The sequence below is a fragment of the Arvicola amphibius genome, chromosome 4 (assembly GCF_903992535.2).
Source record: "Arvicola amphibius chromosome 4, mArvAmp1.2, whole genome shotgun sequence".
In the NCBI taxonomy this organism is placed as follows: Eukaryota; Metazoa; Chordata; class Mammalia; order Rodentia; family Cricetidae; genus Arvicola; species Arvicola amphibius.
In genome coordinates, this window is record NC_052050.1 from 84202827 (window position 1) to 84215625 (window position 12799).

A 12799-nucleotide genomic window follows, 5' to 3' on the forward strand; every position below is an offset into this window, starting at 1 on the left:
ACTCTGTGTATGCACTTGGTTCTCATCCCCCAAATATCTCAGAGGTGGATGTACATAATTCAAAATGTGAAAAGATACCCCAAACGTGAATGTTTCTAGTGTCAGACATTTTGGACAGGAGATACTTAACATGTCAGCAGATGGCACGTGCCGTGTATCAGGTACTATGTGAAGTGGTCACTCCTCATTCCGTGATAGCCCCTCCTATGAACTAGCCTGCTGCCCATCTCCCAGAGAGAAGGATGGATGAATGGTAAAGTCTGCATTTTGTAATTAAATTTTTTGAGGTATTTATTTTATGTATATGATAGTTTTGCCTGCACATGTGTATGTGCCTGGTGCCTGTGGACACCAGAAGAGGGCACTGAACCTTCTGGAACTGGAGTTACAGATGGTTGTGAGTCACCATGTAGGTGCCTGGGTGGACCCAGGTCTTCTGCAAGAGCAGCAAGTGCTCTTAACCACTAAGCCATCTCTCTTTTTCCTCTTCGAATATTTAAAAAGATTTATTCATTTTTATGTATGTGGATATTTTGCCTGCATGCATATATGCGCGCCATGTGTGTGCCTAGTGCCCACAAAGGTCAGAAAACAGTGTGGGATCCTCTGGAACAGGAGTTACAGATGGCTGTGAACTGTCACATGGGTTCTGGAACTTGAACCTGGGGTCCTTGGGAAGAACCATGGAGCCATCTCTTGAGCTCCCAGCTCTTTTTAAAATATTGCTTTGACTTATTCGTCTATTTATTTCTCTCTGTGTGCACATGCCACAGCATGGTTGTGGGGGTCAGGAGACAGCTTGTGGGAGGTATCTTGCCTTCCGTTGTGTGGGTCCTGGGGACTGAACTCAGGTCATCAGGCTGGGGGGCAGCCACCTCTCTAGCTCTCAGAGCCTGCATTTTCAATCATGACACGTTGCTGAGTCTACTGATGACATTCACGTCAGGATCCATGCTAATTCCAGGCGCACATATCACAAGTAACGGGAAGTTTGGGCCTCTACAGTACTCCTTCCTTCTTGATCAAGACTATTATTCCTCAACTTGTCCAGCCAGCCAAATTACCACTCTCCAGCCTGGTCTTATATCTTGTCAACGGCAGTTTCTAGAATACTGGGGTCTCTTGCACTGAGTACAAGGCCCTGCACGTAGTAGGCCCTCAATAAACACATGAATGAATAATGAAGAGCTGAACCATTGAACGTGATTCAGATGTGCCCTGTTATGCAGACGCAGGAACTGGAATCCGTCCGTCTTCTATTTGTTGGGCTGTGTTTGGGGCTTTATGTCTCTCCCGAGAGGCTTTTCTGATCACACAGGGGCAGTGCAGAGTCTAGCAATGCTTTCTCAGGTCCTAAGGGCTGCCTGGTAGAGACAGATATTTTGAGAAAGTCCCCCTCATGCTCATGCTTTGAAGCCGGGCCTGCTGCTTAGATGCAGGAGCCTCACTTCCTGGCATTTTAAGCAGTTGTGCTAGCCACGGTAGGACCACAATTCCCCCAGCATCCACCAGTGCTCAGTCCTTCCATGTGGGCAGGGCAGCTTGTGAGCTGAGAACCTAGTGCCCTTAGGACACTCACCTGTGACCAAGGCAGGGGTCACGCGCTTCCTGATCACACAGCGGACCGGTCCATCCTGGGTGGCACTCACACACGACATTGTCCTTCTCCACAGAGCGACACAGGCCATGTCGACACACAGTGCAGGACTTGCAGCCTGGAGAGACCCCAAGGGACTGAGGCGGGAGGGCCTTGAAATCCTGCAGTTCGTTGTTGATGCGCACTTCATGGATACAGCCGTGGAAGCCGCCCAGTGGCCTGTCTGCACCCTGGCGCAAGGCTGAGAGGCCCGTGGAGGTGGGGATGCCTGCGGGAGGAAATGGGGACAGGCTGAAGACACCCCCTTGGCCTACCCCACCCCCTTAACCTTCAAAGTGAGAACACACACAGTAAGTGTTCATAGTGTTCATAGCTCTGGGCCTCTGCTGTTCAAAATGAGCTAACAGGTCAGAGACCGGGTCTTCTCCTCACAGGGACAAGTCCTTGCTCTAGTGTTGTTAAAACTCAACTTATAACCAGTATTTAATCTCAGAAAAAAAAAGTCCCCAAGAAGTCTGTGTTGTGAACTTTCAGAGGAGAAATGAGAGGACCTATCACCGACTGCCACACAGTCCCATTGGCTTAACTGAGGCCCATCCCTTAGGTGTGGTGTGGGTAGAGGAACACTTGGCCACCCTGCTGTCCCCACTGGGTTGAGGTGCCCCTTACTCTCATTCTTGTTTGAAAGTTCACAGAAAAGGAGCTGCATTTCGGGAGAGAAGATGTAGGTGGGGGAGCAGCTTTCATCAGTGAAGATCGGGGGTACAAGGTTTCCAGACTATTTGCTACCCTTTGAGTCAGACTACTGGGTAAAGGCCTGACTCTGGTTTTGGTGATGTCTGGTCTGTGTTTTCCCTCTCCTCTTACTATTGGGCCTATGGTTTAGCTGCTGTGAATGCTAAGCATATACACAGTCCCAGGTTCAATCCCTAGCATTGCATATACTGGGCATGACAGCACATGCCTGTAATCCCAGCACTCAGTAGGTAGAGGCAGGAGTATTAGAAGTTCAAGGTTATCCTTGGTTAGAAATGAAGTCTGAGGCCAGCCTGGCTATGTGAGACCCTGTCTCAGAAATAAAATAAAATAAAATAAAATAAAGCTTTTACTTTCCCCCCTTCCATGCTAATTCCTATCTAGGCCCCATGCTGGCTGGGAAAAATACCCAGTTTTGTTGAGGCCACAGCGGAGCAGGCGCAGGGGAGGGAGGGTCTTCCTTGTGGAGATTCTGTCCTGAGATGGGTCTGGGCCAGGAGTACTCTGTGTCCCCTGCATCTGGATGGCCTGCTCACATTGCAAGTCCCTGGGTCCAGGCCAGCCCATGGCAGGGGAAACCCGAGTCTTAGGACTCAGCCTTGAACAAACCGCTTCGGTGGCTGTGTGAACATATGTGTCTTTAGGTACAACCCAGGGTGTCGCTGACCCTCACTAGGGTAGCATTCTGCCCGTGTCCCAATCTGAACCCCTGCGCCCGCTCTGATGTTAGTTTTTCTTTTCTACATATAATAATTCTTCACGACCCACCAGCCCAGGGGCTTCATTTCTGGTCTAGGCAGCTTGTGGTGGTTTGCCATTTGGCCATGTTACAAGCTTGACCTCAGTGTGGTGATGCTTCTTGTCACGTCCAAGAGGTGGCAGGCCAGAGGGGTACTGCCCTGAAGCTTAAACTGTAGCAGAGCCCGGACACCCTTCCATCTCCTCCCCTCCCTGCACACCTGCTATTCCCACAGAGGCCCACCCTTTTCCCTTCGCCAGCATCTGTTCAGAGTCGGTCCCCATGGCTGGGCTAGCGCCTGGCCACCCTTTCAGCCACCAGTTTTGCTATCACTTCCTCCAGGAAGTCTCCTCTGACTGACCTTGGCAGTAGGGGGCAAGAAGACATCAGGGAGACCCCTGGCATCAGGTCGGGGTGTCAGTGCAGAAGCAGGAAGTCGGAAAGGTGGGTAGGGTGGGGGCAAGGTGGTGACGGAGGGTGGGGGAGAGTTACCTCCAAGATAGAGGGGGCTGTTGATGCCCACTGCTGGCTGCTTCTGGAGCTTCCCCAGGCTCTTGGGGGCTCCTTTGTCTACCACCAGGTTCAAGGTCTGGTTCAGCATTACCAGCTCCACACTGTGAAACTGACCATCATTCACCGTCTCCACACTGCACAGGAGAGAAAGGGAAAGAGCCAGAGGTGAGGCGTGGTTCTTGGCCAGGCACGGGGCTGAAGTTTGGATTTGTACTGCGTGCATTCTGCTCTAGTCTCCATTCGGAAACAACTGCAAGTTTGAAAAAAAAAAAAAAAACAACCAGAAAAGACCTTTTTGCCCAGGCTCTTCAATTACTTGCATTTGGCCCCCACCTCCACTCTTTCTCAGAGCCATGTAAGGGTAAGAGATGCACGTCATGACCCTTGACCTCTAGATCCCTCGGGGGTGTCTCCTGAGGACAGGGCTGTTTTCTCACATCAACACAGAGTCCTGTGTGAACAGTTAACGTTCACGCCGACTCTTTGTGTTCAATGAGCAGTGGCCCCAGTGACAGCCCTTGTAGCAGGTTTCTGCTCCCTGCACCAAGCCAGCCTAGAGGCACTGCAGTAGATCCCCAGGTCCTGCTCTGGTCTTTCACACAGGGGCCAAGCTATCCCTAGCCCATCACCTCAGGCTGGTGCTATTTGCACACCACCTCACTGAAGATGCGGCCCCTTCCAAAGCCCCCTTTCCTCCGTCAACCTCACGGAGGAGTTAGCTTTGCTCTGGGAAACATCTGGGAGAAAATATTCCAGTATGGTGTCATTTTCTTCCCCTAGCATGTATGAAACAAACTCTCTCTTGGTTAAGATACTGGTAATTTGTCTTTGTTCCACCTAAATCCGTTGTATAGCCACCAGGTCAGAGCAGGCCACATCCGAGGAAAGAGGGTCTCATGTTATGCCAACACGAGTCTATCCTTGTTCCAGAACTACAGACATGAAAGCTTAGGGAAACGGAGCTGTCTATTCCCCTCCCCCAGCTAATATGTGATAGAGCAGGGACTTACGATCATGGGTCATGTATAGTGCTAAATCACTCACTTATATTATCTGATAATTCTGTGAAGTGGGTTCTAGACAACCCACTTTGCAAACAATGACACTGAGTCCTAGCGAGGTTAAGTGACCTGTCTGAGGTCATCCAGCTAATACATGCCAGAGATAGGGTTTATAGGCAAAACTTCTGATTCTGAAGTTCTGTTCCTTCCAGGACTCCACCCTTGGCAGGGGCTGGGAGGGAACAGTGGGAGGTGACAGGAGTCTGGAGACGTGAAAAACGGGGCTCACCGCAGAGTTGCTAGATCTGTCTCAATGGCTAATGTGTGGGCGGCAGACAGGAGATTCTTCTCTCCTTGAAACCTTCTTGAGATTCTCACTGACTTTACAGGCAGCAGGGACAGTTGCAATGACTATGGCATTTCATAGAGTGAGGGAAATAGTAGGCAGAGGACAGGCTGGCTGTGTGACCAGAGACACAGCCATTCTCCATCCTCTCATTGCTGGCCAGAATGGCCTACACAGAATCCTGTCTCAGTGTCCTCAAAAAGGGAGAATAACCTGCCACAGTCATTGAGTGATCAATTACTGGGAGGATGTACAATTATTGGTGATGTTTATACTATTAAAGGGGGGCTGGGTCAGTGAAGTGCTAGTCTGGTCCCTAGAACACACAGAAAAAGCCAGGTGCAGTGCCGCACACTGGCCATCCCAGCACGGGGACGGGGGGTGTCAGTTCAGGCCAGTGAGAGACCCTGTCAAAATTAGGTGGACAGCACCTCAGGAACCATACTGGCAAACCCTGTGATCAGGCTCCTGGGGAGATCATTAGGGATTTCAAGGGTGACAAGAGACCTGAAAGTCTTCCTTATTGTTCACTGGGGTCACACAACCCTAAGTGGTAGCAGTACTGAGGCTTCTGGAGGCTGACTAGAGGGAGCCTGTCTAGGGCTGCTATTGGAAAACTTGGATAAATCCAGGTCTCCCCAAAGAAAGCCCTGGATAAATCCAGGTTTCCCCCCACCCCCCCCCCAAGCAGGAAGAAAATAGCCAAAAATCTAAGCAGGAAGAGAAGAATCAGAAATCTAGGATTAGCAGGTTCAGTGACTATGTTTCAGGAACTAGCTGAAGATAAAGTTAGATTGTAATCTTGAGAAACGGAGTTTCCCCCTTGTGATTATCTTTGGTATTTTGGAATACTGTGTTTCAGGAACTAGCTGATTATGACCCTGAGAGTGATCTTGAGAGGCAGGGAGTTGCCCCCCTTGTGATCATCACTGGTATTTTTGGAATTTTCTACGCCCTCCCTGCCCCTTTTGGATCACTGGGCACTGGGCTGTGGTTTCTCCCCTTAAAAACTCCTTCTCCTGGCCACTTGGGGTCGAACTCTTCCCCTGTGTGGGTTATGAGTCTCGGCCCCAGTGCACTGGTTCCCGTCTCATCTCATCATTAAACCTCATGTGATTGCAGCAAGGATGGTCTCTCTTGAGTTACTGGGGAGGTCGTGTTATCCTGAGACTTGAGTGAGAGTCTCCCTACACTGGGGGTCTTTCACTATGGTTACAGGTATTGCCAGAGGGGCCCACAGAGTTCTGGTCTATGTGTAAAGATGTGCTTATATTTTATGTGTACATGTGAGTGCCTGAATGTGTGTGTGTGTGTGTGTGTGTGTGTGTGTGTGTGTGTGTGTGTGCGTGCCACGTGCATACCTGGAGCTTTCAGAAGCCGGAAGAGGATGCTGGATCTCCTAGAGCAGTGGTCCTCAACCTTCCTAACACTATGACCCTTTAATACAGTTCCTCATGCAACATAAAACTATTCCATTGCTACTTCACAACTGTCATTTTGCTACTGTTATGAATTGTAGCATACATATCTGATATGCAGGATGGTCTTAGGTGACCGCTGTGAAAGGGCCATTTGACTCCCCCAAAGGGGTCGTGACCCAGAGGTTGAGAACGACTGTCCTAGAACCAGAGTTACAGGTGGTTGTGATCTGCATGATACGGGCGCTGGGAGCTGAATCTGGGTCTTCCGCAGGAGCAGCAAATGCTTTTGACCCTCTCTTTTGCTTTTAATAGCGGCAGCGGGTGGGCTATGGGTAAGGGCAGAAACTGAAAACCTTCATTTACCCCTAACAAGACCACAGGCAGGCACATCTTTCCTCATTTGGGAACAGGAGACTTATTGCCTAGGTGCCTCAAGTGGAAATAGTGAAGTCAGGACTTAAGTTCCTGTCTTCCAGCTATGGGACTCTAGGCCACTGTGGGAAAAAGATCATCAGGTGGTCATTTTTCGTGGATGCCAAGAGTGACCAATAGGTGGCGGCAGAGCCCTGCAGGAACAAAGGCTTGAGATTTCTTTAGGCAAGCAGCTGGGTTTACAGACTCCTCTCTAGCAACTGACTCCTGCATCCTCATACTGCGGCCTGCAGCCGCCACAGTGGGAGGGTGGATTTAATGGAAACCTGGCCTGTGTCTAAGGCCAAGCTCTTCCCATCCTGGGCTCCCTCTAAGCAACCAGGCTTCCCATCCCTCAAACAAGAGTGATGCTGTCCAGTGGTTCAGGAACAAATGGGACAAAGACCCTGGCCGTGAATGGGTGGGTGGTGATGTATGCACACTGTGAGGGGTGTGTGCTCTGCTTAGCAAAGCTGACACATGCGTGGAGTTTTGAAGGGCAGGCCTTAAAAGACAAAAACCAAGACATGCCCCTAAAACCTGAATATTTGGTTTCTCTTGGTAATCTAAAGCCCTTTCCTCACAAGTGGCCATGGGAGTTCCAGTTAGCTGACCCTTCCCACAGGTCCCTGGCCCTGTGGGCAAGAGACTATGGTAAGTCTCCATACTGAAGGCCTGGCCTCTTCTGGGGGCAGGAAAGCCCCAGACGGGCTTGCTGCCTGCTTGCCCTGTGGCCTGCAGTAGAATCCTGACATGCTTCTTTACGCCTTATGACTGCTAGGGACCTGAGCTGAGCAAGGGATGGGCAGACGGGAGGCCCCAGAATTTACCTGCTCCAGGAACGGAAAGTCTGCAGAGGCCCTGGCTGCTCACAGTTCCTTGAGGCTTGTTCGTGGGGACCTTAGGGACAGAAATTTGTAGACTGCCAACTCCTATGCTAGGCCAGCTCTGGTTTGGTTTCTTGGCTTTTATTCAAGGCTGACATAGTTTCTAGGAGGCAAGAAGTCACTGCAATGACTCTGAGGAGCTGCTCCCTCAGCTCCTGTCAGTTCACAGAGAACCAGTCGTGAACGACAGTCTCTGCCAGCATGGCATTCACAGAGGGCATCAAACACCTCTTAGTGGTAAGTTAGCCTCCTTTCCCCTGGGAGTCCTCCATTATCTTCCAAGTAGGAATCATTTACTCCTTCTTCAGAAGTGTTCCCTCAGTACGCAAGGGAGCCTCCAGGGAGGCCTGCCACATTCTGTGTGTGTAGCCACTGTCTGTCAACATGTGTGCCTTCTTCTCTGTGTGGGGTATTTGATCTTGCGTCCCCTACATTTGGCCCTGGGAACTAATTAGTGTTTACCAAGACAGTGAGTAAAAGATACTCACAGGTTGGGCATTCCTATATCTAAAAAACATAAAGCAAAAGACTCCCAAAACATGAAAAATTTGAGCACTAACATGATGTCACAAGCAGAAAATTCCACACATGACCTCATGTGATAGGTTGTAATCAAAACATATATTATTAAGAATACTTATGTTCTCTAAAATTGCCTTTAGACTATGTGGATGATATGCATATAAATATACGTTAACTGCCCCATAAGGCACTTTTAATGTGGGATTTCTAGAGCCTGCGGCCCCTTATGATTACAAACAGAAGGGCAGTGACACTGTCACCAGGGTTGGCATGAGAATCCAAATCATCTGCTTGAACGTCCATCATTTGGTTCTTTCCAAGGGCATGCCATCTCCCTAGTGGGCGTGATAAATGCATACAACTCCCTGGTGGCAGCTTTAGGAGGCAGCAATGGTTTCCGGCTTGGCAAAGTGTTTCCAGAGGGCTCCTCACTCTGCACAGAGCCCAGCAGCTTCTGGAAGCCTGTCTTTAACCTTCCGTCCTGTACAGTCCACACCACGGCTCATTTGCCAAGTACTGTTTCACGCTCACCAGCGCCCTAGGAAACACCCATCAGTGCCAAAGGAAGGCGAACAGGGAAGGAGAGGAGGGCCACTTCTTTCCCCTCTAAGTGACACCAAGTGCTTTCTCTCAGGCATATGGTTTGTCAGGCTGCCACTGGCCCAGTCTCCCTACTCTCTGTCTTTCCCACTTGGTCCAAGGGCACCAGTTTCAGAAACAAAGATGTTAGGAGACCCGGTATCTGCTGTGTCCTATGGTCTGAGGCTGGCCTTGTCTCTCTTCAGCCTCCACTGTGAGCCTTCTGCTCTGGCTGGTGCCCCTGCCACTCTCTCTTGTTTCTGCCGCTGTCCCAAGCCAGTCCACCTACTTGTCTTCTCTGCATATAAACATTTCTCCCTACACCATCCAACTCAAATGGCTCCTTCTCTGGGGACCTTTTACACATTCAACTCTGCTTCTGAAATTGCTGCATCAAGCTGGATATGGTGTGCACCTTTAATCCCAGCACTCCGAGGCAGAGGCAAGCAGGGAATTTGAGGCTAGACTGGTCTACACAGTGAGTTTCAGGCCAGTTGGGGTGATATAGCAGGCTCTTGTTTCAAAAAAGATTTTTTTTTTTTATTCTTGAGAGACACCTGAAAGATTCCTTAAACATAGATTTTATATCCATTACTTCTGGGGTAAGGATCAGAGATGAATATTTCTGTGTTTTTAACCATGAGGTGTTGTCACCTCAGGGACCACACTCTGCTCTGAGAGTCACTGTTGCCTCCTCCATAGCTCTTTCTCTTCCATTTCTGACTCTACTGTGTGTGTGTGTGTGTGTGTGTGTGTGTGAGAGAGAGAGAGAGAGAGAGAGAGAGAGAGACAGAGAGACAGAGAGAGACAGAGACAGAGAGACAGAGACAGAGAGAGACAGAGAGAGACTAAACTCAGGAACTGTGTGTTCAATAAACACCCTTCTACTGAGATATACCCTCTAACCAAAACTGTTATTTATTTTTTTTTGAGGCAGGGCAGCCCTAGCTGTCCTGGAACCCACTATGTAGACTAGGTTGGCCCTGAACTCACAGAGATCCACACATGTTCTTTGGCCTCTGGAGCACTGGAGTTAAAGGCATTTGTTACCATGACCAGCTCACACATACTGGCTATAACAAGGGTTTTCACATTGGGTTTTCACATAGGGGAGCCAGAAGCCTGTGCCTCCCAGCTCTGCAGGGCAGTTCCACCCCTGTGTATTAACAGTCTTAAGTTCAATACAAAGTTTCAGCTGAAGAAAAGATTTAGTTAACTGGAAAAGCTCTTAAGTCCCCCAGGGGAGCGTGGCCTCCTCTGTGCCCAGGCTTCCCCAGTCAGGCTCTTTCTGTTGTTGGTTTTATGAGACTCAAGGGCAACTCAGACGGGCATTGAGAGGGCTAGTGGTAATTTAAAAATATCATAAATTATAACCAACTTTCAATTCTAATCATTATTTGGTAGAGGTATGAGTGTCTACTACCTGCAATGACTGCAACCAAAAGTAGTTCTGCAATTTGCACACAGCTTAGGAACTGACTGTCCTCCATCTAAGATGCTCACAGCTTAGGAACTGACTGTCCTCCATCTAAGATGCTCACAGCTTAGGAACTGACCACTGCCCTCCATCTAAGATGCTCACAGCTTAGGAACTGGCCACTGCCCTCCATCTAAGATGCTCACAGCTTAGGAACTGACTGCCCTCCATCTAAGATGCTCACAGCTTAGGAACTGACCACTGCCCTCCATCTAAGATGCTCACAGCTTAGGAACTGACTGCCCTCCATCTAAGATGCTCACAGCTTAGGAACTGACTGCCCTCCATCTAAGATGCTCACAGCTTAGGAACTGACTGCCCTCCATCTAAGATGCTCACAGCTTAGGAACTGACCGCCTTCCATCTAAGATGCTCACAGCTTAGGAACTGACTGCCCTCCATCTAAGATGCTCTAACAAGGGAAAGCTTTTGAGTATCATCAAGCTTGTGATTCTGGAGAATTATTTCAGATGAGGTTGCCCACTCTGTTCTTCACGAAAGGGCAGAAAACATGAAGCGTGAATGGGCATGTCTGCGTGAGATGTCACTTAGGTACGGCCGAGGGGCGTGAGGAGGCTGAGTGTGGGCTGAAGGTGGCACATGGGGCAACCACTGCACAGCAGCCATGCAGAAAACTGGGAGTGCAGCCTGCAGCTAAGGTGTCCTCCAAAGGTGTGTGTGTTGCAGGCTTGGCCCAGAGTCTGTGGTGCTTCTGGGAGGTGGTGGAACCTTCAAGAAGTAGGGCCTATGTCCTCCACTCACTGAGGGGCACAGCCTGAAGGGAATCATGGGAACTTTGGTCCCCTCTTCTCTCTGTGTGTTTCAGCTGCCAGGAGGTGAGCAGCTTGCTCCAATACCTGCTTCCACCATGATGGGAGAGTCGAAGTGGTGAAGCCAAATGACCACAGGCTGGAATCTCTTAAAACTGTGAGCCAAGAGAAACCTTCTCTCTTTATAAGTTGATCACCTCTGGTATTTTGTTACAGCTACAGTAAGCTGCCCAACTAGAGAGTGACTGTTAAAAAGATTTCAAATCTAGGAAACACTGTCTTTCAGAATGGTTTGAAAGTCACTTGAACACAGCCCTGTTCCCTGGGTGCTCCTGAATTTCCCCTTCTTGAATTGCATGCTAATCGCCCTGCTTTCTTTCTTAAACTAATAAAAGATTAGGATGACATTTTGAAAAGGGCACCTCATTAAGCAGCCTCATCTCCATTGGAGCACCTGGCTCCATGCACAGTAGCCAGCTGGCCATTTATCTTATGGTAATGAGGTGTCATCCCCGCACAGGGGCCTGCCTTCCGGTCCTGCTTCTGCCTCCAGCAGCCCATTTCTCCCTCCCACCTGCCACTCTGTGAGCAGCATGTGCGTCTGTGTGGGACAGCAGCCTCAGAGTCACTCCGGGTCTACTCTGGAGGAACGCATCCTGGGGCTGGGTGCGGCGTCTTTTACCTGTACACGGTGGTTGGAGGGGCGCTCGGGCTGTCATACACCAGCCTCACGTGGCCTTGGTACAGCTCCAGCGCCAAGGGGTCATTGTCTCCCTTGTAGAGGAGGATGCCGTTGTCCTTGTCAGTGGCCACCTGCGGAGAGCAACCAGGGTGTGTGAGTTAGGACCTACGGGAGTTCCAGCCAATCCTGACCAACTCCCAGCACCCTCTTCAGATGGTTGTCTCAGAGCCGACACCAGATTGGAATTCAGATCCATATCTCTTTCCCCATCTGGCCTGTCTATTCCAGAAGGCAAGAGGTAAGCTTATACCACCAATTCTAGCTGAGCAAACTGCTTCAACAAATCTGCATTGAGCATGTATTACGTGCCAAGACGTCAAGACGTCAAAGTCACTGACCACTCAAGGATGCTCAAGTCCCTTATATAAAAGGGTATTTGCACTGAATCCATGCTCCCCTCCCACATGATTTCCACCCTCTCTAGATGCATGACAATACCCGACCCAGGGAAAATGCTATGGTAATAGCTGTAATGCATTTGTAGTGGTTACGGTCACGCTCAACCTTTTGAGATTGTGATGTAACCCTATCATCTACAAATTCATGCCGGAGAACTGTGCAATAGATGTATAAAAAAAGTTCACAAATAACCAGGTGGTGGCGGCATACACCTTTAATCCTAGCACTTGGGAGGCAGAGGCAGGTAGAGCTCTGTGAGTTCGGGGCCGGCCTGGTCTACAGAGCAAGTTCCAGGACAGCCAGAACTCTGTTACACAGAAAAAAACCATCTTGAAAAAAAATTGCAAATAATAACATCTCATAATGTTTTAAGTAAGTTTCCGATTTTCTCTGGCTCATATTCATAGCTGTCCTTAGCTACACATGGCCTGAGGACTGTGGGCTGGACATACTTGGCAGGGGCTAAGTGTGTCTATATATGTTCAAGACAGTTGCAAATGTCTTTACAATGTTTTTGATCTGTGGCTGGTTGAGTGTGCAGGGGTGGAAACCGGGCTGGCTGTAACTGCACACCAGGAGGCCCCAACTCTAATCTGCCTCTCCTACTAGTGGTATACAGTGCGATCCAATAAAATACCT

General features: G+C 49.5%; 1 protein-coding gene across 1 annotated transcript in view; it reads right to left on the reverse strand.

Moving 5' to 3' along the window:
* Slit3 (slit guidance ligand 3) overlaps positions 1-12799 on the reverse strand; it is a 593310-nt gene that overhangs the window by 4308 nt on the left and 576203 nt on the right. The window contains exons 32-34 of the mRNA XM_038326237.1: positions 11702-11832; positions 3585-3739; positions 1580-1865 (exon numbers count right to left, since the gene is read on the reverse strand). Coding sequence (XP_038182165.1) covers positions 1580-1865; positions 3585-3739; positions 11702-11832 — 572 coding nt within the window. The remainder of the gene's footprint in view (positions 1-1579; positions 1866-3584; positions 3740-11701; positions 11833-12799) is intronic.